This window comes from Apis laboriosa, unplaced genomic scaffold, assembly GCF_014066325.1.
Source record: "Apis laboriosa isolate Shangri-la unplaced genomic scaffold, ASM1406632v1 scaffold2727_cov153, whole genome shotgun sequence".
NCBI lineage: Eukaryota > Metazoa > Arthropoda > Insecta > Hymenoptera > Apidae > Apis > Apis laboriosa.
Window position 1 is genome coordinate 1 of NW_025222604.1, and position 24,067 is coordinate 24,067.

At 21.0% G+C, this 24,067-nt stretch overlaps 5 protein-coding genes across 9 annotated transcripts in view; 3 read left to right on the forward strand and 2 right to left on the reverse strand.

The window, feature by feature from the left end:
• The first annotated feature begins 1,988 nt into the window (after positions 1–1,988).
• Positions 1,989–6,172, forward strand: LOC122714028 (acylamino-acid-releasing enzyme-like). 2 transcript variants are annotated; one of them, XM_043935010.1, is made up of 15 exons: positions 1,989–2,079; positions 2,525–2,585; positions 2,664–2,881; positions 2,962–3,125; positions 3,222–3,370; positions 3,456–3,720; positions 3,827–3,975; positions 4,075–4,243; positions 4,329–4,580; positions 4,641–4,778; positions 4,843–5,063; positions 5,173–5,252; positions 5,333–5,365; positions 5,480–5,701; positions 5,994–6,172. In XM_043935010.1, exons 2-15 carry the CDS (start codon positions 2,571–2,573, stop codon positions 6,112–6,114), a joined length of 2,196 nt encoding a protein of 731 aa, XP_043790945.1. In that variant the 5' UTR covers positions 1,989–2,079; positions 2,525–2,570; the 3' UTR covers positions 6,115–6,172. The 2 variants fall into 2 exon arrangements, with proteins under 2 accessions (XP_043790945.1, XP_043790946.1); XM_043935011.1 differs by lacking the exons at positions 1,989–2,079; positions 5,333–5,365 and having other exon boundaries at positions 2,427–2,585.
• Positions 6,173–6,210: 38 nt separating this feature from the next.
• Positions 6,211–8,083, reverse strand: LOC122714029. Its single transcript, XM_043935012.1, has 4 exons — positions 7,950–8,083; positions 7,648–7,877; positions 7,216–7,465; positions 6,211–7,135 (listed from the first exon to the last, which is right to left on the reverse strand). The coding sequence occupies exons 1-4, from the start codon at positions 8,050–8,052 to the stop codon at positions 6,678–6,680; spliced, it is 1,041 nt and encodes a 346-aa protein (XP_043790947.1). The 5' UTR covers positions 8,053–8,083; the 3' UTR covers positions 6,211–6,677.
• A 313-nt stretch (positions 8,084–8,396) lies between these two features.
• LOC122714026 (cilia- and flagella-associated protein 65-like) lies at positions 8,397–14,296 on the forward strand. Of its 2 annotated transcripts, none has more exons than XM_043935008.1 (19): positions 8,397–8,495; positions 8,759–8,978; positions 9,278–9,540; positions 9,630–9,912; positions 9,986–10,174; positions 10,316–10,520; positions 10,603–10,848; positions 10,931–11,162; positions 11,245–11,601; positions 11,675–11,763; positions 11,844–12,114; positions 12,203–12,418; positions 12,530–12,718; positions 12,771–13,024; positions 13,094–13,346; positions 13,418–13,644; positions 13,747–13,915; positions 13,989–14,127; positions 14,203–14,296. In XM_043935008.1, the coding sequence occupies exons 1-19, from the start codon at positions 8,412–8,414 to the stop codon at positions 14,280–14,282; spliced, it is 3,966 nt and encodes a 1,321-aa protein (XP_043790943.1). In that variant the 5' UTR covers positions 8,397–8,411; the 3' UTR covers positions 14,283–14,296. The 2 variants fall into 2 exon arrangements, with proteins under 2 accessions (XP_043790943.1, XP_043790944.1); XM_043935009.1 differs by having other exon boundaries at positions 9,986–10,030.
• Positions 14,283–16,170, reverse strand: LOC122714030 (tRNA (guanine-N(7)-)-methyltransferase). 2 transcript variants are annotated; one of them, XM_043935015.1, is made up of 7 exons: positions 16,121–16,170; positions 15,400–15,531; positions 15,167–15,306; positions 14,908–15,092; positions 14,719–14,832; positions 14,535–14,636; positions 14,283–14,473 (listed from the first exon to the last, which is right to left on the reverse strand). In XM_043935015.1, the coding sequence occupies exons 2-7, from the start codon at positions 15,483–15,485 to the stop codon at positions 14,342–14,344; spliced, it is 759 nt and encodes a 252-aa protein (XP_043790950.1). In that variant the 5' UTR covers positions 15,486–15,531; positions 16,121–16,170; the 3' UTR covers positions 14,283–14,341. The 2 variants fall into 2 exon arrangements, with proteins under 2 accessions (XP_043790950.1, XP_043790948.1); XM_043935013.1 differs by lacking the exon at positions 16,121–16,170 and having other exon boundaries at positions 15,400–15,593.
• A 790-nt stretch (positions 16,171–16,960) lies between these two features.
• LOC122714024 (kinase D-interacting substrate of 220 kDa) overlaps positions 16,961–24,067 on the forward strand; it is a 37,245-nt gene continuing 30,138 nt past the window's right edge. For both annotated transcript variants that reach the window (XM_043934992.1, XM_043935006.1), the window contains exons 1-2: positions 16,961–17,118; positions 17,460–17,529. The gene's annotated coding sequence lies outside the window, so the exon portion shown is untranslated. The remainder of the gene's footprint in view (positions 17,119–17,459; positions 17,530–24,067) is intronic.

A 24,067-nucleotide genomic window follows, 5' to 3' on the forward strand; every position in this document is an offset into this window, starting at 1 on the left:
GAACAAAATCTGAACAGAATTAAAATATAAAAGAAGAATAACTTTAAAGTTAAATAAGTCTAAAAAAAATGTAAAGAATATAAATAAAATTTGACACATAAATTAATTTAATTGAAAGAATATATATATATATATATATATATATGTATACATAAAAAAAAATTTAACAATATAGAACATAAATAATAAATAATGAAAAAATTAAAAAAGAATATGACACAACTACTATAATACTAAAATAAAAAAAGAATGAAACATAGGAGAAGAAATTAATATCAAAGTTTAAAAAAAAATCTAAATCCAAAAAACAACAAAGAAAAAATTTAACATGAGTATTAAATTCTTGAGTTAGAAAAAAATATATGTAAAAAAGAAAATTTAATTGTTTTGTTTAAATGTTTCCTTTAATTTAGATAATAATTATATTAAATCCTTTTCTTTATATTCCATTTCTTTTAGACTTTTTTTAACTTTGAGGTTAAATTAATTAAATTCCTCTCCAATGTTTCAATTTTTTTTACTTTATGATAATTAACTTTTATATTATATTCTCTTTTTATGTTTTATTCATTATTTATGTATTAAAATATTAAATTCTATTCTTATATATTGCAGCATTGTAATAAGATTTAGTTAATTGTTATGTTGCAACATATAAATGAGTTTATATGTTGTAATATAAAAATAATGAATAAATAAATGAATGAATATGCAAACATGCAAATATGCAAACATAAGAAGAGAATGCACACATAAAAAAATGCAACATAAAAAAATTAACTACTATAAAGTTGATAAAAAAAGATTGAAGCTGAAGAATTTTATCTCAAAATTAAAAAATTTAAAAGAATTAAAACATTAAAAAAGAATTTAACAACAATAACGTTGTTGATAATGTTGAAAGAGAAAAAAAAAAAAACATAAAAAAGAAATTTAATATAACAATTAACTAAATCTAATAAAGCTGCAGGATATAACAGAAGAATTGAACATCCTAATATACAAAAAGAATAAAAAAAATATTTTTAAAAATTGCAAAAATTGCCGTATGGAAAAATTATCAATATTTAAAAAAAAATCTAAATCCAAAAAACAACAAAGAAAGAATTTAACATGAGTGTTAAATTCTTGAGTTAGAAAAAACATACGTAAAAAAGAAAATTTAATTTTTTTGTTTAAATGTTTCCTTTAATTCAGATAATATTTATATTAAATCCTTTTTTTATATTCCATTTCTTTCAGACTTTTTTTTAATTTTGAGGTTAAATTCCTCTCCAATGTTTCAATTTTTTTTACTTTATGATAATTAACTTTTATATTATATTCTCTTTTTTTGCTTTATTCATTATTTATATATTATAATGTTAAATTCTATTCTTGAGAAATTTTTTTCATTTAATTATTTGTCAACGATTAAACTAACGTAACATGTGATGGATTTTTATGTAGCTTCGTCATTAATTTTATATTATTATAAGATTTATTTCTACATGCAAATATATGTATTTCAAACATTGTTTTCTCATCTACATTTCCATGTAATTTTTATTTATAATTTTATCGTTATTTAAATGAATAAATTGTTTGTTTATTACTCGATCATAGATCAAGAATTTATAATTGAAATATATTCTATGATGATCATTATAATTAATTGAATGATCATAAATAATTAATTGAAAAGAATTTCTAAAATTTATATAAGAAAATTTATATAAAAAAATTGTTTAAGGTTCTAATTTTAAAATGTGAGTTTAAAAATGAAAAAATTATTAATAGAAAAATAGTAATTAATTAATTTTTAATATAATGTCTTCGAAATGAGAAATAATAGGAGCCGTATAAGTAAAATTAGTGGCACGTGATCTCTCTGTTTTTCTCACACAGAACTTTCTTTGTTTGTGACGTCACGAATACCTTCTTGTATATTCTATGTTCCTACTAATAAGTCTGAACTTCCAGTGTCCTAACGCGAGATGACACTACGAATACGTAAATTTGTCTAATTTAATTATATTGAGAAATACATGAATGTTTCAAAGTAAGAAATTGACAGAAGTGGGAAAGCATATAAAAATAGTATGTATATGTATATATATGAATATAATACATTTGTAGTATAAATGTAAAAATATTTATATACTAAAAATTACACAGATTGAATTTATTACATGTTTTTATCTATCCGTTATACGATTTTATTTATTACTACGTGCACATGTAGTTCTTAATATTACATATGAAAAGTTCTAATTATTTGCTACCATTTATTTTATTAATAAATAATATTCTTTATATAAATTTTATATAAAATATAAAATAATTTAAATAATTTTAAAACAATTTTTATCTGTCTCAAAAGATATGAATTATTAACATATTTTTACTTAAAAATTATCATTTATCAGTAATTAAAACGTAATATTAAACATTGATACAAATTTTTCACATTAAATTATTTACATTTGTTATCATCTGATTCTTATCAATATTTAAAAGCCTTCATGTAGCATATTTTGTACAGATTGCTAATAGACTTTGATATATTGTGGAATAAATATCTCCATATAATGGCATCAAGTCAGGTATATAAAATTTAAAAATATTAAATCAATTTTTTTTATAAAAAATGCTTTTATAAAATTAAAAAGAAATATTTTTAGGTTAAACAAATTGTTAATTTGTATAAAACATTAGCACAATATCCATCTCTAAATGGTGCAAAAATTTTTGAATTAAGTGAAAATAGAATATCAATTTTAAGTGCATGGTCTCAAAGAAATTTGGAAAGGAAAACAAATCAAAAATTTTGTCAGGATTATATTTTAGATTCAGAATTACAAATACAATCTGAATGTTTTCCTATTGATATTACCACAGAGTATGATATATATATATTATAGAAATAAAATTTATTATATTTTTATAATGTACATTTAAAAAAAAAAATTTATATTAAAGGCTTTTATCTGATTATACTGAAGATCAACAATATAAAGCTATATTAAGACAAACTACAATTGAGAATACTACAAAACAATTTATTGAAATTTGGGATAAACAAAAACTTATAAAAAATTATGATTTAGCAGCATTGGATGTGCATGGAGATGTATACACAGATTGTAATTATTAATTCTTAATTATATATATATATAATTTATTTATATATATATAATTTAATTAATAAGAATTAAAAAATTTTGTTCTTTCTGTTTTAGCTCAATTTGCTTCTTTTCAATGGTCTCCAGATAAAACAAAAATATTATACATTGCTGAAAAAAAACTACCAAAATCTGAACCATTTTATAAACAAAAACCATGTAATAAAGAAGATAAAGATAAAAAAGAAGAAAGAGAAATAACAGTGGTAAATTATTTTATTTTTTTTTATAATATATAATTAAAATTTAGAATATATAATTAAAATTTTGTTAATAAAATATTTAATATAGGGTAATGAATATATTTACAAACCTCATTGGGGAGAACAATTGGTAGGTAAATACCGTCCAATTGTTGCTGTCCTTGATACAACAACAGACACAATTTCAGTTCTCTCAGGTATACCAGATGAATTATCACCTGCTCAAGTATTATGGGCTGAAGATAGTGAAAGTATAATTGGTGTAGCATGGAAACATGAACCAAGACATTTAGGTCTCATTGCCTGTACTAATAGACTTTCTTGGATATTTTTATTGAAAAATGGAGAATACAGTAAGAAATACTTAATTATTTTTTAGTTTATAAATTATATATTTTAATAATAAATATATATTTATATTAATTTATATAATAATATAATATTATATTAATCTTTTAGAAAATCTTTCAAATGATGGATGTGCTGTCCATAGTCCTAGGTTTAGCCCTGATAGAAAATATCTAATTTGGTTGGAAAGAGAAGCAGGTGGTGCACACCATAATGCTCACAGACTTATGCATCTTGAATTCAATTCTGAAAATTTGAAGGTATTTATATATTAAAATATGTATAATAATTGTATATAATTATGTATATGTATATAATTTAATGCTATTTTTAAATTTGTATTGTTATCTTTTATTTAGGTTAAAATACTTATAGATATTGTAGAATCAAGTATATCTATTCAAAATGCTGATAAGTTTTATGGTTTGTATGGTCGTTTACCAAATCGATGTTGGAGTAATGATTCAGAATATGTATTTTTGAGTACACCTCAACAAAATAATACACGATCTTATATTATTCATACAAGTAAAAAAACAAAATATATTTAATATTTATTAAATTTTTTTCTCCTTAAAATAAGATTGTAATATAACAAAAACATAATTTATAGAAACAAAAATAATAACAGAGATTCAAAATGATAAAAGTAGTCTTAATATTTTGGATGTAAAAAATAATATTATTGTGTTTTTGGAAACTTCTCTCTTGGAACCACCTTATCTTACAGTAGGAAGATTTGATTCAGAAATTAACAATGGTTTTATTAAAAGAAATAAAATTTCTATTTCCACAATGATTCCTGGATCTGAAAATTTAATGTACGAAGCTTCCGAATATGATTACGATAATGACGAAGAAATAAGTAAGTAATTTATTTTAATAATAAAAAATACAAAGTAAATATTTTTTAATGATTTTGTAGAACATTTTAACTTTATTTATTTTGGACCAAAAAATGGAAGTGATAAATCTGTACCTTTAATAATTGTAATACATGGTGGACCTCATTCTAACTATGCAAATTCATTTATACTTGATTATTTTTTGTTTGTTTTATCAGGTAAATATTCGTTTTACGATGATTAATATTTGAATTATCATAATGCAAAAATTATTTATTTAAGGTTTTGCAATAATACAAGTTAATTATCGTGGTTCTACCGGAATGGGTTCAAAAAACGTTGAATATCTTCAAGGAAAAGTTGGAAATATTGATGTAAAAGATTGTGTAACTGCTACAAACGAAGCTTTACAAAAATATTCGTGGTTAAATCCAGATAAAATAGGACTTTGTGGTGGTTCACATGGTGGATTCTTAGTCGCTCATTTAAGTGGTCAATATCCAGTATGTTCATAAATTGCTTGGTATTTTTATCAAATATTGAATTGAATAACTATATTTTTATCTAATTTGTAAAATTAATATAATAATTAATAACAACTTATTCTTATAGAATTTATATAAAGCTGTTGTTGCAAGAAATCCTGTAATTGATATTGCTGCTATGTTCACTATATCAGATATTCCAGATTGGTAAAACATTAATATATTTTTATATATTTTCATGTTTTTTTAATTGAATTTCTTTTGGAATTATTTCATTTATATTGCAGTCGCAATACTCTGAATAAGGAAGAAAGAATTAAGTAAGCTTAATAAAATTAAGCACAATAAAGTTTAACAAAAAAAAAAACCTGATGATAGAAAGATTGAATCTAATATTATTTTAATTATAAATTTCATAAAGCATTTTATTTCAGGTGTGCTGCTGAAATTAATTATTCTTTTGATGAAAACATACCAATCTCAGAATCAGATCGAGTTGAAATGTTTGTGAAGATGTTTAAATGTTCTCCGATTATTCATGTTGACAAAGTAAAAGCTCCTACCTTATTATGTATTGGTTCAAATGACTTACGTGTACCTCCATCTCAAGGAAAATTATGGTACCAACGTCTTAAGGCAAATAATGTTAAAACCAAGTAAGTAGTTAAAATAAATCAAGTGCAAATCATATTGTATAATGTTTTTCAGACTAAATTGTAAGATAATATAATATTTGTATCTTCATTTTGTTAATAATTACTTGTAATTATTGACAAATCTATGATTTTTTTACTTCAAGTTATACTAATTTCTTAGTTTTGAATTTTATTATTATTTAATATATTATTATTATTTTATATATATAATTTTGGAAAACATTACTATATTTCTGTAATTTAAAAGTTTTGCTAAGTTGCTTACATTGTTTTGCAATTAATTATATTACAGGATGCTTCTTTATGAAGATAATCATCCATTGGCATCAGGAACTGCTGAAATTGATAATATTATCAATGCTTGTTTATGGTTACATGAATATATCTCAACATGTAATACAGATTCACAGTAATGAAAATTATATCAATTTTATAATTAAATTTTATAATTAAATATAAATTAATAAATAATTAATAATTTTTTTATATATAATATAATTAAAAAGCAATTTTGTATAAATATTAAATTTATTAAATACTGTATTTTTACAATATTAAAAGACACTTACAAGCTATAAACAAAATATTGTCCTAAAATAACTTTTTGTTGTTGAATAATTGGCATTTCGTAATGGCCATTATATTTTACACATTATTAATCTTATATTTATATTTCAGTATAGTTTTTTTATAATTACGTATACTTTTTTTAGAATTGTGTAACATAAAATATAAAAATGTTCAGTTATAAACGTTAATATATATAATATTGATCAAAAAATTGATATAAAATGCTAAAAAAAAATTGATTTTTCTTCGAGTACTTGTTTATGTAACTATATTTAATTCATTCAGAAAGGCACTCATTCATACCATATATTTGAAGACTGTATTATGTACAGCAACATCTAATTAAAACATTAGATAATATGCTGTCAATATGTATTAGTTACACATAAGAACTTATGTTCAAAAATTATGATCTAACAGAATTAGTTTGTTCTGGAAATAATGAGTCGTAACTAGGTGGTAAATCTTTATCAGCAACTGCTGAAGAGACTGCGATTTCTAACATTGGTGCCGTGGGAACTGGTGGATTTACAGATCGTTCGGTATCGCGTGATAATGGCGCTGGTCTCGAACATACATTTGGATCAGCACAATCCATAGACCAACATAATTTTTGTGATCTTTTACATATCCATAAACACATAACAAATATGATAAAGCATAAAATCAAAGTAGTCACTGCACCTACTGTTACTTTTGTGCCAGTACCAGTGCTAATAATTTCATTCATACTACTTGGGCATTTATCCTCATCAGAGCAAATACCTGGTACACAATTGTATATTCCATCACAAAAAAAATCATTCAACATACAAGTATTGAGACCAATTGGTGTGTATTTATCTGAATCTATATTACTACAATCTATAATATTAAATATATTAGATTAGAAATATAATTTATTTTAATATTTGTGAAAAATTATTAACATTAAATAAACTTACTTGTAAAAGAAGTATAAGCAATATTAAGAGTAAGAAATTCTCCCTCTTCTAATTTTTTTTTTGAAATGAATATTTCAGTTTCTAATTCTGCAGATTTTTTATTACTTGGATCATATTCAGCATAAATTCTTGTTAATGATTCAGATAAATGCATTCTGCTTTCTGGTTCAGGAGCTTCATAATATTTTATTTTACTGCGATCAAGAAAACCACAAAACTTCTCTGTCCGATGATCATCTTTTCGTTTAAACTAAAATAGATTTTTAAAAATTACTGTATTTATTATTATTATTATTATTAAATATTAATTATATATTATATATTTAATCATTTTATTATTAATATAATATTAATGACTTTAATAGAATTAATATAATTTATGACTTTAATAGAATTCTAATATTTATTAAACATAATTAAGTTAATATTTACTTGTACATAATCTATACATTGTGTTTCATTTTGTCTAAAAGACATTTTTTGAATGACTCCAAATAATCCATATCCTTTAGCTGTTACAAGTTTGAACTTGCAATGAAAATTAGTATGAACATTCCATCGATCCAACATGTGTTTTGCTCGGACTATCACTGCATCAATTTTCATATCAATAGTTGACATTTTAGTAAATATATGACACAATTTTTCCATATTCAAATCGTCTACAAGAAAAAATTATACATTAAATATCATTTTTAGAAAAAAATCTATTGTATTTTTTCAAAAAATCTCACATTCAATATAGTGATTGGAATACGCGCACGAACTATAATTCATGCAATTGTTCATAAAAAATAATAATAAGCAAAGAAAATATAAAATATTCCATTGAGCCATTTTTATAACAACTGTCAAAAAGCCATAAAGAATATGGATAACGTCACCATCGATTACCAGTCGATGATGTCTATGGCTAATTTCTTAGAGAATATGAGTAAGAAAAAGAGAATTATAAGAATTATTGTAAAACGTTTTCAAAGAATCGATTAGATTTAATTCACCATCTATGCAATTCGAATATGTCATTCCTTGCGTATCAAAACAAAACGAATATATCCCAAGTAAACTAAGATACGAGAGATCGAGATTGAAATCGATAATCTCGACAAGATATATGTTAAATGAAAATATATACATTTCTGTAAAAATATAATTATAAAAAGAATAAATAAAATTCTTGAAGTTTTGAAAACAAAATGAAAGTTATGAAGATTGATTATGGAAATGTGGAAATTGGTAAAACGGCAACAAAGACAATAGAGATATGGAATGAATCTTATGTAAATATACTTAATATAATTAATTGTATAATTATATATATCTCAAGATGTTATATTATATATATTATAATATTATGTATATTAATTATACATTAAAAAAAATAAATTTTATAATCCCTTTATTTTTAAATATAAAATTTTTTACAAATTTTTTTAAGCATTTTTTTATTTTATTACTTTATTAATAGTTTTTTCAAAAAAAAATTGCATTTTTGACATATTTTATTTTTGAGAAATTTTATTAATTTATATGATTATTGCAGAAAGAACAATTATATCAGGTTCAAAGAGATCCGATTACAAATCCTTTGGATCATGTATTTCATTTACATTCTTATACTTGGACTTTAGGTCCTGATGAAAAATTCTTATGTGAAATTTATTATCGGCCTTTAGTCGTATCTTCTAGAAATGTTGATTATTTTATAATCATAGATAACAATGGAGCATACATGAAAATTATTACCTATGGATCTAGTATTGGTATCTTTATCTTATCTATTAAAATTTTAATATATAAAAAGTATCTAAATATTTAATAATATAAATTTTACGTTTATATTTAGCGCAAGTTTTGAATTTAATTTTTAAATTAAATTAATTATACACAAAAAAATTAATTTTATATTTTAATTTAATATTTCATTTAATATTTTGATTTTCTTTTAAATTAAATTTTAACCTTAGAATTAAATTATATTATTAATTATATTAAATTAATTATATTAAATTAAATTATATTATTTTGATTTTTTCTAATTTTATATATTTCATATTTTAAGGTCCTAAAGTAATTTCTTCAACAAAAAGAATCTTTATGAATACAAATAAAAATTCTAAGGTTAAAAAACGAATTAAATTATCGAATGATTCTAAAGTTGCAGCGACTTTCATGTTTAATATAGACGAAAAACATAGGATTTTTCAATTAGACACAAGATATGGTGTTATTAATGCTTATTCTTACAAATATGTTACGATTACATTTATACCGCCAAAAGAAGGAAGATATACATATTATTTGATTATTTTAATTTTATATCAAGTAAATAAAAAAAACTTAATCAAAATTTATAATATCTAGGAGAAAATTATTCTTTTATTCATTTATATATAAATTTGATTATAATATAGGAACCAATTATTATAGAATTATATGGTTATTGTTACTCAGTATTTATTAAAAAAGAAACTATAAAATCTATTCCTTATCCTTGGATGGAAAAAGATGGCTTTAAAGGATATATGAGAGATACTACTGATACATTAAAATATCTGCCTCCTGCATCTTTATCAAAGCATTATTTCAATTTTGGTCAAGTAGATGTTGATGTAGAAAATATTATTCAGAGAATACCTCACTCAATATGTCTCACAAATCATATCCATTCAAATTTATTAATTATCTGGGAAAAAGGTATGTCTGGAAGAAAGAATTTATATACATAATTAAATTTGTTCATTGACTTTTTAATTTATTTCTTATATAGATACTGATGGAATTTTTTATGTAACGCCTTCTGAAATGATACTTCGTAAGAATCAATCTGCTTTATTTGAACTTACATTTAATCCTAATATAAAAAATAATCTTTTTGGAAGAGAGATTATTTGTTCTATTTTCTTGGAACAAGAGAAGCTTTTTACTTTCCCATTTGTTTTATCAATGACAGTAATAGGTTTGATATTATATTATAATAAAAATATTTTATGCTAGAGTTTAAGATTTTTTATTTATATTGAAAATTGAATATGAATTAGAAATGTTTCAAATAATAATGAATTACAATGAAATATTTAAAACTTTAAGTATGTTTTAGGTCATTCTTTTCCTATTACATCAAGTGGGTGGATTCCACAATATGAAATTCCTCAAACAGTAATAATGCCACCAAGTGTACCACCATATCCAGTTTATACCACTTTCCTGATTAAAAAATTTGGTCATTTACCTCTTATGTTTCAATTTGTTTCACCATCAGCAAGTCATTTCATTGTAAAACCAATGCTTGGTGTAATTTATCAGTATGACAAATAATTTATTTAATATATTTATTAAATAAATTTAATTTTAATTAGAGATTATTAATTACTAAATTAATTACAGAGATTATCAAATAATTATTGTTGAAATGACATCTAAACCTAAAAATGAACAAATTTATATAGAAAGATGGTCAATATATTTTAATGGGAATACAAAAAATGAAAATTATATAGATTTTAAAGGATATGCAGAGTATGCAAATCTTGTTTTTAATAATAATAATTTATTAAGTTTTCCATCAGTTTTGCCAGGTTGCCAACAATTTTTACAACTTGGAATGAGAAATGTTACTCGTCATGAAATAAAGTAATTAATATTTTTATTTAAAAAAATCTATAAAAGTATCTTTAAATAAATAATAATAATAATTTCACATATTTATTTACAGATATGAATTTTATAATTTACCATCTGAATTTAAGGTACAATTTATTCATGGAAAAATTGATGCAAATGATACATTGTATCAAGAATGTTTGTTTGCTCCAAATGAAATAAATAAAGATTATGATTTCGAAATACAATGCCTTTTGATTGTTATAAAAAATGGAGCTTCTATTGGGTCAAAAAGTTTTGTAAATCTACGTATTCGTGGAAGTAGTGAAATGGGATTATTAGAAGTAAAAATTATATAAAATAACTTTAAAAATCGATACGAAATTAATATGAAATTATTGACATTTTTATAATTTCAAATTTTAGGCACATCCAAATAAATTAAATTTTGATGAGTTAGAATATAACAATACTAAGACATTGTCTTTTGATCTTGTTAATCCTAGTTTAGTAGATATTTATTATACATTGATTTGTACTCATCGTAATTGGGAACTTGGAGATATTAAAAAAGACGTTAAATTACATCCTTTATCAGAGACTATATTTGCAGGATCAACTAAAAAAATTCTAGTTTCTATTACTCCACACGCAGCAGTATATTATGAATTTATAATTCAATATGTAATAAGAATTAATTTTTGTTCAGATATATTAGTAAATAGATACAATCCAATAGATATTTGCAGTGTATCTTGCATGTGTATTTTGCCCACAATAAAAGTAAAATTAAAATTTATTCAATCATAGAAATGATTAAAAATTGCAATATTTATATATATAATACATACATTAGGTAGACAATTTATGTGCCTTTGGATATAATCAAGACTATTCAATACACATTAGTAAACAATTTTTATGGAATCGATTACAAATAAACAAGTATTTTTTTTGATTGACTTTTTTTTAATCGATTATATGACTGATTAAATTATATGATTATTTATTTGTCTTGTTTTTAGATTAAATGAAATTCTAATAGATTTACTACCAGGAGAAACAGAAACTGTAAATATCAACCTTTTACCAATGACTCTAAATAAAGGAACTCTTTTATTAAAATGGGTAATAATTAATCCTTCAACATTGCCTATTTCTCTAAAGATGAAAAAAATCAAACAATGTTCTTGTAAACCTATTATAAAAACAATTGGTTATTTGCCTCGGCGAATAGAAATTGACTGTATTCATAAAAATATTTGTGATATATATATAAAATCGAAGATGTTAAAAGTATGATTTTTTTAATTTGTAAAGTATTTAAAAAGATATTCTCTTAAATTGAATATAGATTCAGAAAAAATATTGATTGATTTTGCAGCCAGAAGAAGAAACTGTGATTGGTATGAATATTCATTACATATTAGTTGGAAAAACAATTATGTCTTGGGATCTAAATATTGGACATGATCGTCATATTATTTTTAAAGTGACCATTGATTGTTTAGCAGAACATGATTCACAAAGTAATTTCTTAAGTACTCCATCAATAAATTTTGGAAAAGTTTATTTTGGAAATAAACAGCCTTTTTATAGGGTATAATTTCATATATCTTTCAATAATATTTTAAATTAAAATTTAATCAAATAATTTAAATTAATAATATTTTAAATAAAGATTAGTATATATTGATATATACTATTTTAGGCACAGTGGATATTTAATATTACGAATAAGGATTTACCATATTCCGTAGATACTAATAATATTCATAAATTAAATGAGAAGTATCAATGTGAAATTTTTTCATGTTTATCACAAGATGGTATCATAAAAAGTGGAACAGCTATACCTCTTATATTTAAGTTTCAACCAAGAATGTTTGGTGAATATAAGGTAATATAAATTAAATAATTAGATAATTTAAAAATTATTAATATATTTTTAGATAATATTTCCAATAATTATGGGTGATAAAACAGAAGAATTGACATTACAAGGACAATCAATTTTTGATTTTAAATTAGTTAGTATTTGGAGAAGAATACCAGCTTTTTGTGCTTGTAAAACTCCACTATTTCCTATATATTTTAGTGTTGATTCCATGAACTTATGGAACATACCTATGCATAATAGTGTTACTAGAATGCTTTTAATATATAACAATTTAGATTTTGATGCACTTGGTTATAAATGGAAATGGTACTTTTTAAATTTTTAGATTTTCTAAAATTTCTTTTCATTTTTCTTTAAATTTTTAAATATCTATAGCCAAAAAATACCAGGACTATTGAGCGTCGATATATTTCCTCGGAAAGGTATATTGCAGCCAAGTTCGGTACAAAGTTTTAGAGTTAGAATTGAAACTTCAGGATATCCTGGTCGAATCGATTTTCATATACCATGTATGTTTTTTAACGCTAGTAAAAGACGAGAATACCAAAGAAGCATCATTAAACATAATATTTTAAGTCAAGAATTAAAAGAACAATTCACTATTACAGAAAAAGGCATTTATGTACCAGTAAGTAATTAGTTAAAATAAATATTATTTATAATAAATTCTATTATAAATAATTATTATGTTTTATATAGAAACCATGGATTGAAATACTTGATGAACCAAGTAAATACTATAAAACATTAAGTGTACGTTGTTGTACATATTCTGTGGAAGATGAAAATATAAAAGTTAAATTATTAAGAGAACTAAAAGCTACTCCTTTAAGTGTAATTCATTTTGATGATAATAAAAATTATAATAATGTTATAAATGAAAAAGAGCTCTATATAATAACACTTATTTTGGAAAATTTATTATGGTAACAATTTTTTTTTGCATTATTTTTATAATTAATTATTATTAATTATTAAAAATAACTTTTTTTTATAATAAGTCTATATAATAAATTAATAATTTTCAGGGATATTGTTAATACTAAAAGATTTATAAAAATAATTGAAAATAATTTAATCCCTGTAAGAAATTTGTATTATACTCAATTCACAATGGATATTTCAAAGCGAAAAAGATTAGCACGAAGATCATATATATCACCACCATTAAAAATTATAGAAGCAATACTAGAACGAGTAAAGAAAAAAATAAATTTTATTTATATATCAATTTTTTATCAAAAAATAAATGACGATTATTATTTCATAGATGTCATTTGATATAATTCATGAAGAATTCACTTTAAATGTTAATCATTTAATCCCTGATGAAGATGTTCGGCATCGAAACTATTTCAAAATGTTACCTAAACAAAAAAGAACAGATCTTAAATTTGAATTTAGAGAAGGTAGTTTATTAATTTCAATTTTTTGAGTTATAACTAAGATAATGTATGTTTAAATAATATGTAATTTTTTATTAGATGAAGATGATGAAGATGAAGATATACAACATATGAAACCAGGATATAGAATATCTTTTGCAAATACTAATAAAATCTAATATGATTATAAAAATTTTCATTTATTTACAAGTATATGACATTTATAATATATTTGACATCAACTAATTTTTTTTTCAAATGGATCTGGAATACGTTTAAAGATGGCTAAAAACTTATCTCCTTTATTTCTTGTTACTTTTTGACCTTCTTCTGTACTTTCATATAATTTCTCAATAATGGGATCTTGATCCTTTAAAAAAATAATTTTCAACATAATTATAAATTTTATTCTCTTTAAAACATAGACTTACCAATTCTTCTTTAGAAATATTATCAAATAATGGGTGTTCTTGAAAATGTTTTACTATCCATTCATGTAAATCTTTAACATCTGTCACTGTGTATACAGTGGCCTTAAAATGATATTTATATAATTATTTATTGATGTAAAAAAAAAAAATAAAAATATTTAAATAATATTATATAAAACATTACGTCTTCAGCTAATACATAAGCATATTCTGCCAAGAGTGTCTTATTTATAATTCTCCATTTATGTTTAGATTTTTTAAAATGTGGATCTGGATATAAGAAAAACATCTTTTTCAACTATAAAAATATATTAATAATTAAAAATATAATCAATATTATAGATTTAAAAACATAACTATATTTTTATTATACCTGGCCTTTTTGAAAGTAATTTGGTAAATACTTCATTGCATTAGTTCTCAAACATGCAATATTTTGATATTGTCCAGGATATTGTGATCTTAATGCAGCTATACGATCCATAACATAATCAGAAACTTTTACTCTAATCTCCATACCAAGAATTAAATTATCAGGAAACATTGGTGATAATGTAACTAAATAAATAAATATTTTATTGATAAGAGATAATGAAATAGAATATAATAAAAAATAAAAAATATTTTTATACCTAATAATCCTCCATAGCCACAACCAATATCTACAAATTCAACACATTTCTTTGCATCATTATCTTCTTTAGATTCTTTGTTAAATGGAAAATAAAATGGATATAATGAATTCCAATTCATTAAATCAGGTTTAATAGGACTGAAATTACATTTAAGAAAAGAATGAAAGATATTTATATAGAATTATGTTTATTTTAATATATATATTTCTTTATAGAAAATAATTACATACTATTCTAAGCAGTGGTCTGCTATAGGATTCGAATGTGCACGTTGTCTATAATATTTTTTTTGTGGTAATGGTAGTGGATCTGACATAGTTGTCAAAAAATAATCCACGTGGGTAATGCACGAATAACATAACCTAAAGAATAATAACCATTATAAAAAAATAGAACGATGAAATATCAAATAATATTGATTAAGATATGTTGCATATTGTTTTTTTTAACACAATATAGATATAAAATAACTATTTATTAAGAGAAATAGAAATTATTTATTATAAAAATTACATATAATTATATATAATTTGTTCTGTATAAAGATATAGATTAAATTAATTTTAGACAAATTAAATATTATATATAAAACTATTCAGTTTTTTATCAAAATCATTAATAAGATCATTAAAAGATTTATTTTTTTCTATTTATTATATATTAATCATTTTTTATAATGTTAAAAGTTATCATCTTTTCTCCAATGACTTGAATGAGTTAATTTATTTTAAGATTATAAATTAATTTACTAAATATTATGGCGAATATATAAATATGAATTATTGATTCAATAAATAAAACAAAAATATAACAAATAAAAAAAAATATAAAAAATAAAAAAAAAATAAAACAAAAAGATTTATTTTTATTAATTCTTATATGTAAATTTTAAATTTTTCATAATAGATGTTTTATTATTTGCTACAGATAAAGACGGAAAATGTGAATTACTAATTATTTTAGAATTCTGCTTCTAATGTTTTTGATACTAAACAATATTAAACAAGAAAGAAAGAAGAGTAAAATGGGTGTGAAGATCATTAATAAAAAGCTAATATTAAATATAGTATTAACTAGGATAAGAAATGTCACTAATTTTATTTCATAATTTATTTTGGATACATAGGATAATAAGAATATAAAATACTAATAGAAATATTAGACAAGATATATATAGGATGTAAAGATTGCAAAAAAAAAATACATGAATTACTAACATTATTTTATAATTAAGTTTTTGTTTCTATAACTTTCAAATAGAATAATGGAATATAAAATAGATTTTTTAATGAGAAAAGCAAACATTAAAAAAGGAGATATATATATCTCATTAATGTTTATTTGCTTTAAAATATTGCAATTAAGTTTGAAAAAAATTATATTTTTTAATTAATATTATTTATTTATAATTTATTTCACTATTAAATATATTTTTGCATGTGTAAATATAATTCTGTAATAATTCTCATAGTGAATTTAAGTTAAAAATATTTAAATATTAAAATTCTTAATATATAATTTTTTTCATTTTCATTAAAAAATTTTTTTTTTCATAATCTTTTTATAATTAATCTTTTTTTCATAATTTTTTTTATTTTGATTTATTTTATTGATTTTTATTTGCGAAGTTAAATTAAAGAATTTTAAAATTAATTTACATTATATAGTTCTATATAAATGCCTGACAGAAGTATGGCGCACGTGCATAAGAAATCAGCTGTTCAATGTTCGTAGCACCGTCTGGTGGTGATGCTATGAACATTGAATGAAAAAAGACGAAATACATTTGGTGTTACGATTTTATCGTGTGATTGGGTGATTTTCTCAAATCGTGTAATTGACGCAATGTGATTTACGATTTAGTCGAGAATCATGTTTCTAAATTATATCTATGTAATCCATGTTATTGAGAAACAGAATTCGGCTTAGAAGTTATCGCGTTCTCTCAGGTGAGGTTAGAATACTCTCGATAAAAAGCTATTCATTATTTCCGAATAACCGAAGATCGCTTTGAAAAGATTTACTATTAAAAAAAAAAAAAAAATTGTAGTTTTTTTATTTGATGTACATTTATATTGAATTTGATAATTAAGAATACGTATTTACTTTCTTCATGCATTTAATAAGATTTAAATAAAAATGTTTTTATTTTTCTTTTATCACATTATTTATAATAAAACAGATTTTTATTATATATCATTATTTAAAAATGCGTATTCTTTTTGAAAAATTAATTTTTTTATTTCAAATTTAGTTTTATCGATATATTTTTGTAATTTTTTTTTTTTAGATTGAATAACTACGGTTTTCAATCATACATGACGACGGATATCCGAGAAAATCTATCTTTTGTTTAATTGGTAAGTTTAATAAATTAAAATTATTTAATATTTATAACGTATAATATTTATAATGTGTATAGTACTAATGAGTGTAATGTAATATTTCATGTTATTACTGTCTTTTTTTTTTATTTAAAACTAATATGCGAAGTTATTGATATGTGAATATCAGTGACTGATGCTTTTAATTTGTATAACTTTTTTTTAAATAATTTTTTTTATAAGAAATTGATGAAATCGTATATTGTTTTAAATAAAAATATTTAAATTGAAGGAAAAATTTGTTATGCATATTATAAAAATCGTAATAACATGAAAAAAATTACTGATAGCTAATCATTTAAATTATTAGACAAAAATTTGATAAAGTTATAATTTCGTAGCAATTTTATTTCTTAAATAAATTAATAATATATAGAAATTGAAGTTAAGTGGAATAATTTATTTTTTATTTCGACATTTCTCATATAATCTTAAAAAGAATATAAAGATTAAATTCATTAAAAAAAAATATATTATATTAAATAATGAATGAAAATTTATATGAATTATAATAATTATATATGAAATTTAAATTTATGAAAGCTTTGTTTCAAATATTTTTAATTTATCTATTTATTTCGAAAAAAATAATAAATTTTATTATTTTTCATTTTATATAATAAGTCATATTTATACTCACAAATAATTAATCTTTTTTTGGATATATCGACAAATCTAGTATTCAATTTTTTCTAAAAAATCCCATAAATTAATTCTATGGATTAATCATAGAAAACACAAAATCAAGAATATACATAATGCCCTTGAATTGTACATTTATGTTCATGAAACAACGAAATCGTTGGCACAAAAGCAGACTTAATGGAAACACCCATTACTTATTTCCAATGAGGAGATTAGGTTTCTTATTAGCAAGTGGAATCGAATTAGCTTGCTTTCTTCTATATACATATACATAACCGAACATAATACGTCTCGGCAATGAAATGATACTTTCATTATTTGAAATAGACGCCGTCGTAAATATATGAGTGGCAGGTACTAAGTAATTAGTGTGTTAAATGCTTTTTAACTTGTGTTATTAAACAAAATGAACGCATGGCTACCAGATCCACGAATGTGGTTGACATTCGAGGCAGATTCTAGCTGGGTAAATAATTTTTGAAATTCATTGGGCGATAAAATAACTAAAATAATATTAAATTAACATTACGTACAAATTATTGAACATAAACTTGAATAGTATAATAATTGTAAAATATAACTTACTATTAAAATACTAAACTACTAAAGTAAAATTCTTCTTTTTTATAATAGAATGATTGTGCACCATCTCTAAAAATTTTTATATTTATATAAATAAATAAATATAATAAATAATAATATATATAATAAATAATATATAAATATATATTTATATATTTATATAATTACATGTAAACGATAATTTTTTATGTGTAAAATAAAGAATGAAGAATATTGAAATGAAAAAAAATAATGAATAATTTGTATCCATTTATATATTTATATTATTTAATTCAGATTTATAAAATAGAATTGTCGATTTGATACAAAATATTACATTTCAATGAATTATCAAATTAAATATAATCTAATCTAATTTAATTTTTTTATATAACAGCTTAAAAAGAATGATAACTGATTAATTATTATTACTTAAAATATTTTATGTTCGTTTATAAAATTTGCACGAATATTATTAATATTTGGAAGTTTCTTAGAAAAAATAGTTCAGAATACATATATTATTGGTTCATGGATCGATCTTTTGTGTTTTATATTTTGTCAATTCATAAAATCTTGAAGAATGCGAAAGTGGAATCGTACTTGGCATCGAATATCGTAATATATACAATTTTGATTCATCTGTTTTTATCTGAAAATTCTCTCTGTTCCATTTAGTATTTATATTTATGTATTTGAAACGATGACCAAGTAAATGATATGATTTGTTATCGTCAGTGTGACCGAGATTCGCATTAAATTTATAGAGATCTATCATAATCTTGTTCATTTTTTCGATTTGATAAATCACTGAAATATATTAAATGCAAATAAATGATAATGTGAATTAAATAATAAATAGTTTAATAAAAAGGTAATATAATAAATAAATAATAAGTTTTGAATATAAGTTAATTAAAAATTTATTAGGTTAGGAATACATTTTAATGACTTTAAAATATGAAAAATTTTAGTTAATATAGATATGTATCTAGTATGTATAAATAATATATAAATATAATTTTTTGAATTATGTTAAACTTTTTTTACTTTACTTTAATTTCTTTTTATTTTTTAACTTTCGCAGTTTAAAATGAATATAAATTTTTTATAATTCTTGAATGAAGAAAATAGTTTGAAATGTGAAATGTAAAAAATATTAAGTATTAAATATTAAAAAGAATTTATATTGAAAAGAAAAATTCTGAGAATATTAAACTTTTTGCAGCATCTTCGAAATATCGAATATTTTTGAAAAAGGTAATTCAATTTTTATGGAAAAAATTGTAATTACATAAGTTATACAAATAATTAAGAAATATGTATACATCGAAAAAAAATTTTTTATTTAAGTTTTTGATGTTAAATTACTACAAAAATGTGTGCAAAAGAAATAATTTATGGAAACATGTCAAATTGTGATATATTAGAAATAAAGATTTATAGAAATCATTTAAAAAAATAAAAATTAATGCCTAATGGAATAAAAAATTCTGAAAGCATCTTTGAATTGATAAATAAAGATTTGCAGATAATTATTTCATAAGATAAATTTTGTTTTTAAGTATCGTTATCTTTATCTTTTTTTTCATTGATAAAGTACAAACTTGGAAAAATGTAATATTCTATTATGGAAAAATTTTCTTAACAATTAAATGTTCTTCTGATATTTTATATTTTATATTTATATTTTATTATTTTCTATGATGTATATAATAATGTATTTTGATTATATCAAAAATTATAAATTTCTATTTCATTATAAAAAATATCTGACTATTAAAAAAAATCGAAAATTAAAACTTTTAGATTATGTTTAATTAGATGTATCATTTAGTAATTTGAAAAATTTTATTCGTTTATACAAATTTTTAAATATTTTATTTTTATTTTTTTAAAATAATATTAATAAATATTGGTTATTAATAATTCACGAAAAGATAACTCAGATAAGATATTAAAAGATAATTCAATATTTCTTTTTCCATAGATTCAAAAGCATTTTTTCTCTATTTCTATTTTTCTAATGTTCTTTTTATTTTCTATTATCATTAAGAAGTAAATAGAGCGACTCTATTGAATCGTTTTCTATCAAATCTTTTGTAAAACAATTGCTTCGTATTACCAAAAATATTATAAATTTATTTTTCTAGAAAAGAAATATGTTTCATAAATATTAGATATATTAAATGCTAAATGTTAAATCTTAAAATTTTCTTTGACTATATTTAGCATGGAATGTTATTGAATTGTATATTATATTTTATTATTTATTTTATTACAAATATTTCATACATATTTCATATATAATAGATATTTCATATATTAATAAATAAATAAATAAAAAAAAATTTCACATGAAGAAATAAATCATATATAAAAATATATATATATATATATATTTTATTTAAATATATATTATTATTATTTATTATATATGTAATATATATATAAAAAAAAATTTTGTACAAAAGTTAAAATTTAAATAATTATAATATTACTTTATTGAATTAATTCATAAATTTTAACATAAAAAATTTTTAAATAAAAAATAAATTTATAATATTTGACATAAACATTTATTATACATTATTTTAAAAATTTTTTTGTATAATTATATAGTATAACTGTGCTATTTTTTTTATCATTTGAAATTTTAGAAATTTTATTATATATTATAGAAATAAAATTTCAATCTTTTTATGAGATAATTTATTTAATTTATTCTTACATAATAACAGATCATATTCACATATATTATCATATATATATTTTTGCTCAAAGAAATTTATCATAGATTTAATTAAATATATATAATATTTACAATAGAGAAATTACAATGGAATTTTATCATATATGTTATTATTTATATAACATTTTTATAAGCATTATTATTTATAAATTCATTTTAATGAAATAAAAATAATTTATAATAAAACGCATTTTATCAAAATATGTATATTTACAAATTATACATATAAATTAATATATATATACATATATATACAAATTAATAAAATCAATAATTTATTATTTCTTAATGGAATCTGCAAATTATAAATTCAAATCATGCATTAGAAAAATTAATCATATAAATATATTTTATTACTATATTTACTATATTATACAATTATTGCAAATAACATCAATAACTGAGCGTTACTTTATTCATAATCCAAATGAATGCATTATAGGAACTTTCATAAAATTGAAAAAGTTAAAAATCAATTGAAAAAATCAATTGATCTAATTTTCTAATTAAATTATATTCTAAAATCAATTTATGTCTGTATACTATGTAAATGTTGTTATACATAAATTTTATCTGACCTTAGGTTTCCTAAAGATCCATTAAAGTGTAGATGATGATGACGTTAGTTCAGTTAGCAGTTAATCCAGGAAGATTACCCTTTAACAAATGAACAAACGATAAGGATGATTATTGTGCATCGTCAAAAGAGAATCTATTTCAATTTTAGACGAGTGTATAAATCACGATTCTGCCATCCCACTCGTTGTTTTCTAGCCAGTGAACGATAGTAGAGGATGATCCATCCACGTGGATCGCCCACATGAGTCAGGTATCGTGGTTAATTGTTCTCGCGTCTCAGTATACGAAGGATGTTAGTCCGATCGAGTAGCGTGTTTGCTCTGCTCCTCAAAACATACATTTACACATTTTCTGTGATTGCATTTTCTTGATCATTTTTCAGTACTGATTCTTTAAAAAACATGGAATTTTCATGTAAATTTTTAATCAATTATTTGAATTGTAAAAGTGGTTTTGAATTGTTGTATTTCATGTTGTATTATACGTTTTAATGCGTGCATGAAAATGTGTTTTTATGTAATTTTTTTATTATATGGATTTAATTCCGGTTTATTTTTTTAATCTGTATATTTTGGTGATTATGTGAAAATTATTTTTAGTGATTATATCTAATTATAAGTTACATGTGTCATAAGATTGATATTATGCATCATTTATAAGAATAATTAAATTGATATTGCGTTTCAATTTTTAATTGGGAAAAATTAATTATTCATATTGATAATATTTTGATAATATTTTTATAGAAAATTCTTTGTTTTTTGGTATATCGTTTTATTTTTATTAATAATCTAGTTATACCATAAAATTTTATAATTTGTCATGCAATTTTTTAAAAATTTACATATAGTGAAATGATTATGAATATAAATGATTAATTATATAATATGAGACGTGAGTGATCTTTTTTTATTTACAATAAGTTTCAGACGTGATTTTCCAAAAGATTTTTTCAAAGGATTATTAATAATTTAATTGAAGATTTTTTTTGCCTCTACTAGATATTAATATCTATTCAATTGTTGAATAATTCAATATATGTGCGAATATCATCATGATTCAGGTTTAAATCATTGTAATCTTGTAATCATTAATTATTTTTCTATAGGAAAAAATTTACAAAAAAAAAAGGATAAAAGAATAAAAGATAGAATTATAAAAAGGATAAAAAAGATTTCATAATTGATAATTGATAAAATCTGTGGAAAATAATAAAAATTATTATATATATAGAAAGAGAAAATATCATTTTTAATGATCATCTAAGAAACTTTGTTTCATAACTTTTGGCATTAAGATGGCGAAAATGCCGCTTATTTGCGCTTATATGCGCTTATTTATAATTTGATAAATATTTAGATGAATAAATAATCTATTGATATTTACATTTGAAATTTTTCTATTTATAATACGTATATAGAATAAAAAACATGACAAAAATTTTTTCAAAAGAAGAGAATAGACAGAAATTGTGAAAAAAATAAATAAATTAAATTTAAAAAGAACAACATTATTATAAAAAAATATCTGATATTATTTTGCAATTATTTCTGATAAAGGATATGATTGGATATTGGATATAAATAATAAAAAAAATTATTTTAAAAGGTATATTATGTTTTAAAATAATATTGAAATATTTTTTATTTAAAATTATCATGATATTATTAAATATATAATATATATTTTAATTGACCATTCATTTTCCTATAAATCTACTAAATCTATTAAATTTATACAGATTATTCATTTGAAAAGAAGTTTCATAATACTTATGATCAATGTTATTGAATTGGTCGATAATCGAATTCGAAGTCGTGGAACACTAAGTGCAGATAATTATCCTTGGAACTTGCTTCGAGTTATTAGAAAATTATCAGATTAGCTATTAATACATTTTCACAGAATGCGTTACCTTGGCTCCAATCGTAATATATTCTAGTTTGAAAGAGATATAATTATTTAGAAGTGATAGCG

Bases quoted from the DNA above. Each gene is read 5' to 3' on its own strand.
- LOC122714026 (XM_043935008.1), top strand. From the start codon at position 8,412: ATGAAAGTTATGAAGATTGATTATGGAAATGTGGAAATTGGTAAAACG. The intron at 11,163-11,244 runs GTAAAAATTATA...TTCAAATTTTAG, and splicing joins GTGAAATGGGATTATTAGAA to GCACATCCAAATAAATTAAA. The intron at 11,764-11,843 runs GTATTTTTTTTG...TCTTGTTTTTAG, and splicing joins AATCGATTACAAATAAACAA to ATTAAATGAAATTCTAATAG.
- LOC122714029 (XM_043935012.1), bottom strand. From the start codon at position 8,052: ATGGCTCAATGGAATATTTTATATTTTCTTTGCTTATTATTATTTTTT. The intron at 7,878-7,949 runs GTGAGATTTTTT...TTTTTCTTGTAG, and splicing joins TTCCAATCACTATATTGAAT to ACGATTTGAATATGGAAAAA. The intron at 7,466-7,647 runs GTAAATATTAAC...AATCTATTTTAG, and splicing joins AATGTATAGATTATGTACAA to TTTAAACGAAAAGATGATCA.
- LOC122714028 (XM_043935010.1), top strand. The intron at 3,976-4,074 runs GTATTTATATAT...TCTTTTATTTAG, and splicing joins TCAATTCTGAAAATTTGAAG to GTTAAAATACTTATAGATAT. The intron at 5,253-5,332 runs GTAAAACATTAA...TTTATATTGCAG, and splicing joins ATATCAGATATTCCAGATTG to TCGCAATACTCTGAATAAGG.
- LOC122714030 (XM_043935015.1), bottom strand. From the start codon at position 15,485: ATGTCAGATCCACTACCATTACCACAAAAAAAATATTATAGACAACGT. The intron at 15,093-15,166 runs GTATAAAAATAT...TTATTTATTTAG, and splicing joins TGGCTATGGAGGATTATTAG to TTACATTATCACCAATGTTT. The intron at 14,833-14,907 runs GTATAATAAAAA...ATATTTTTATAG, and splicing joins ATTACTTTCAAAAAGGCCAG to TTGAAAAAGATGTTTTTCTT.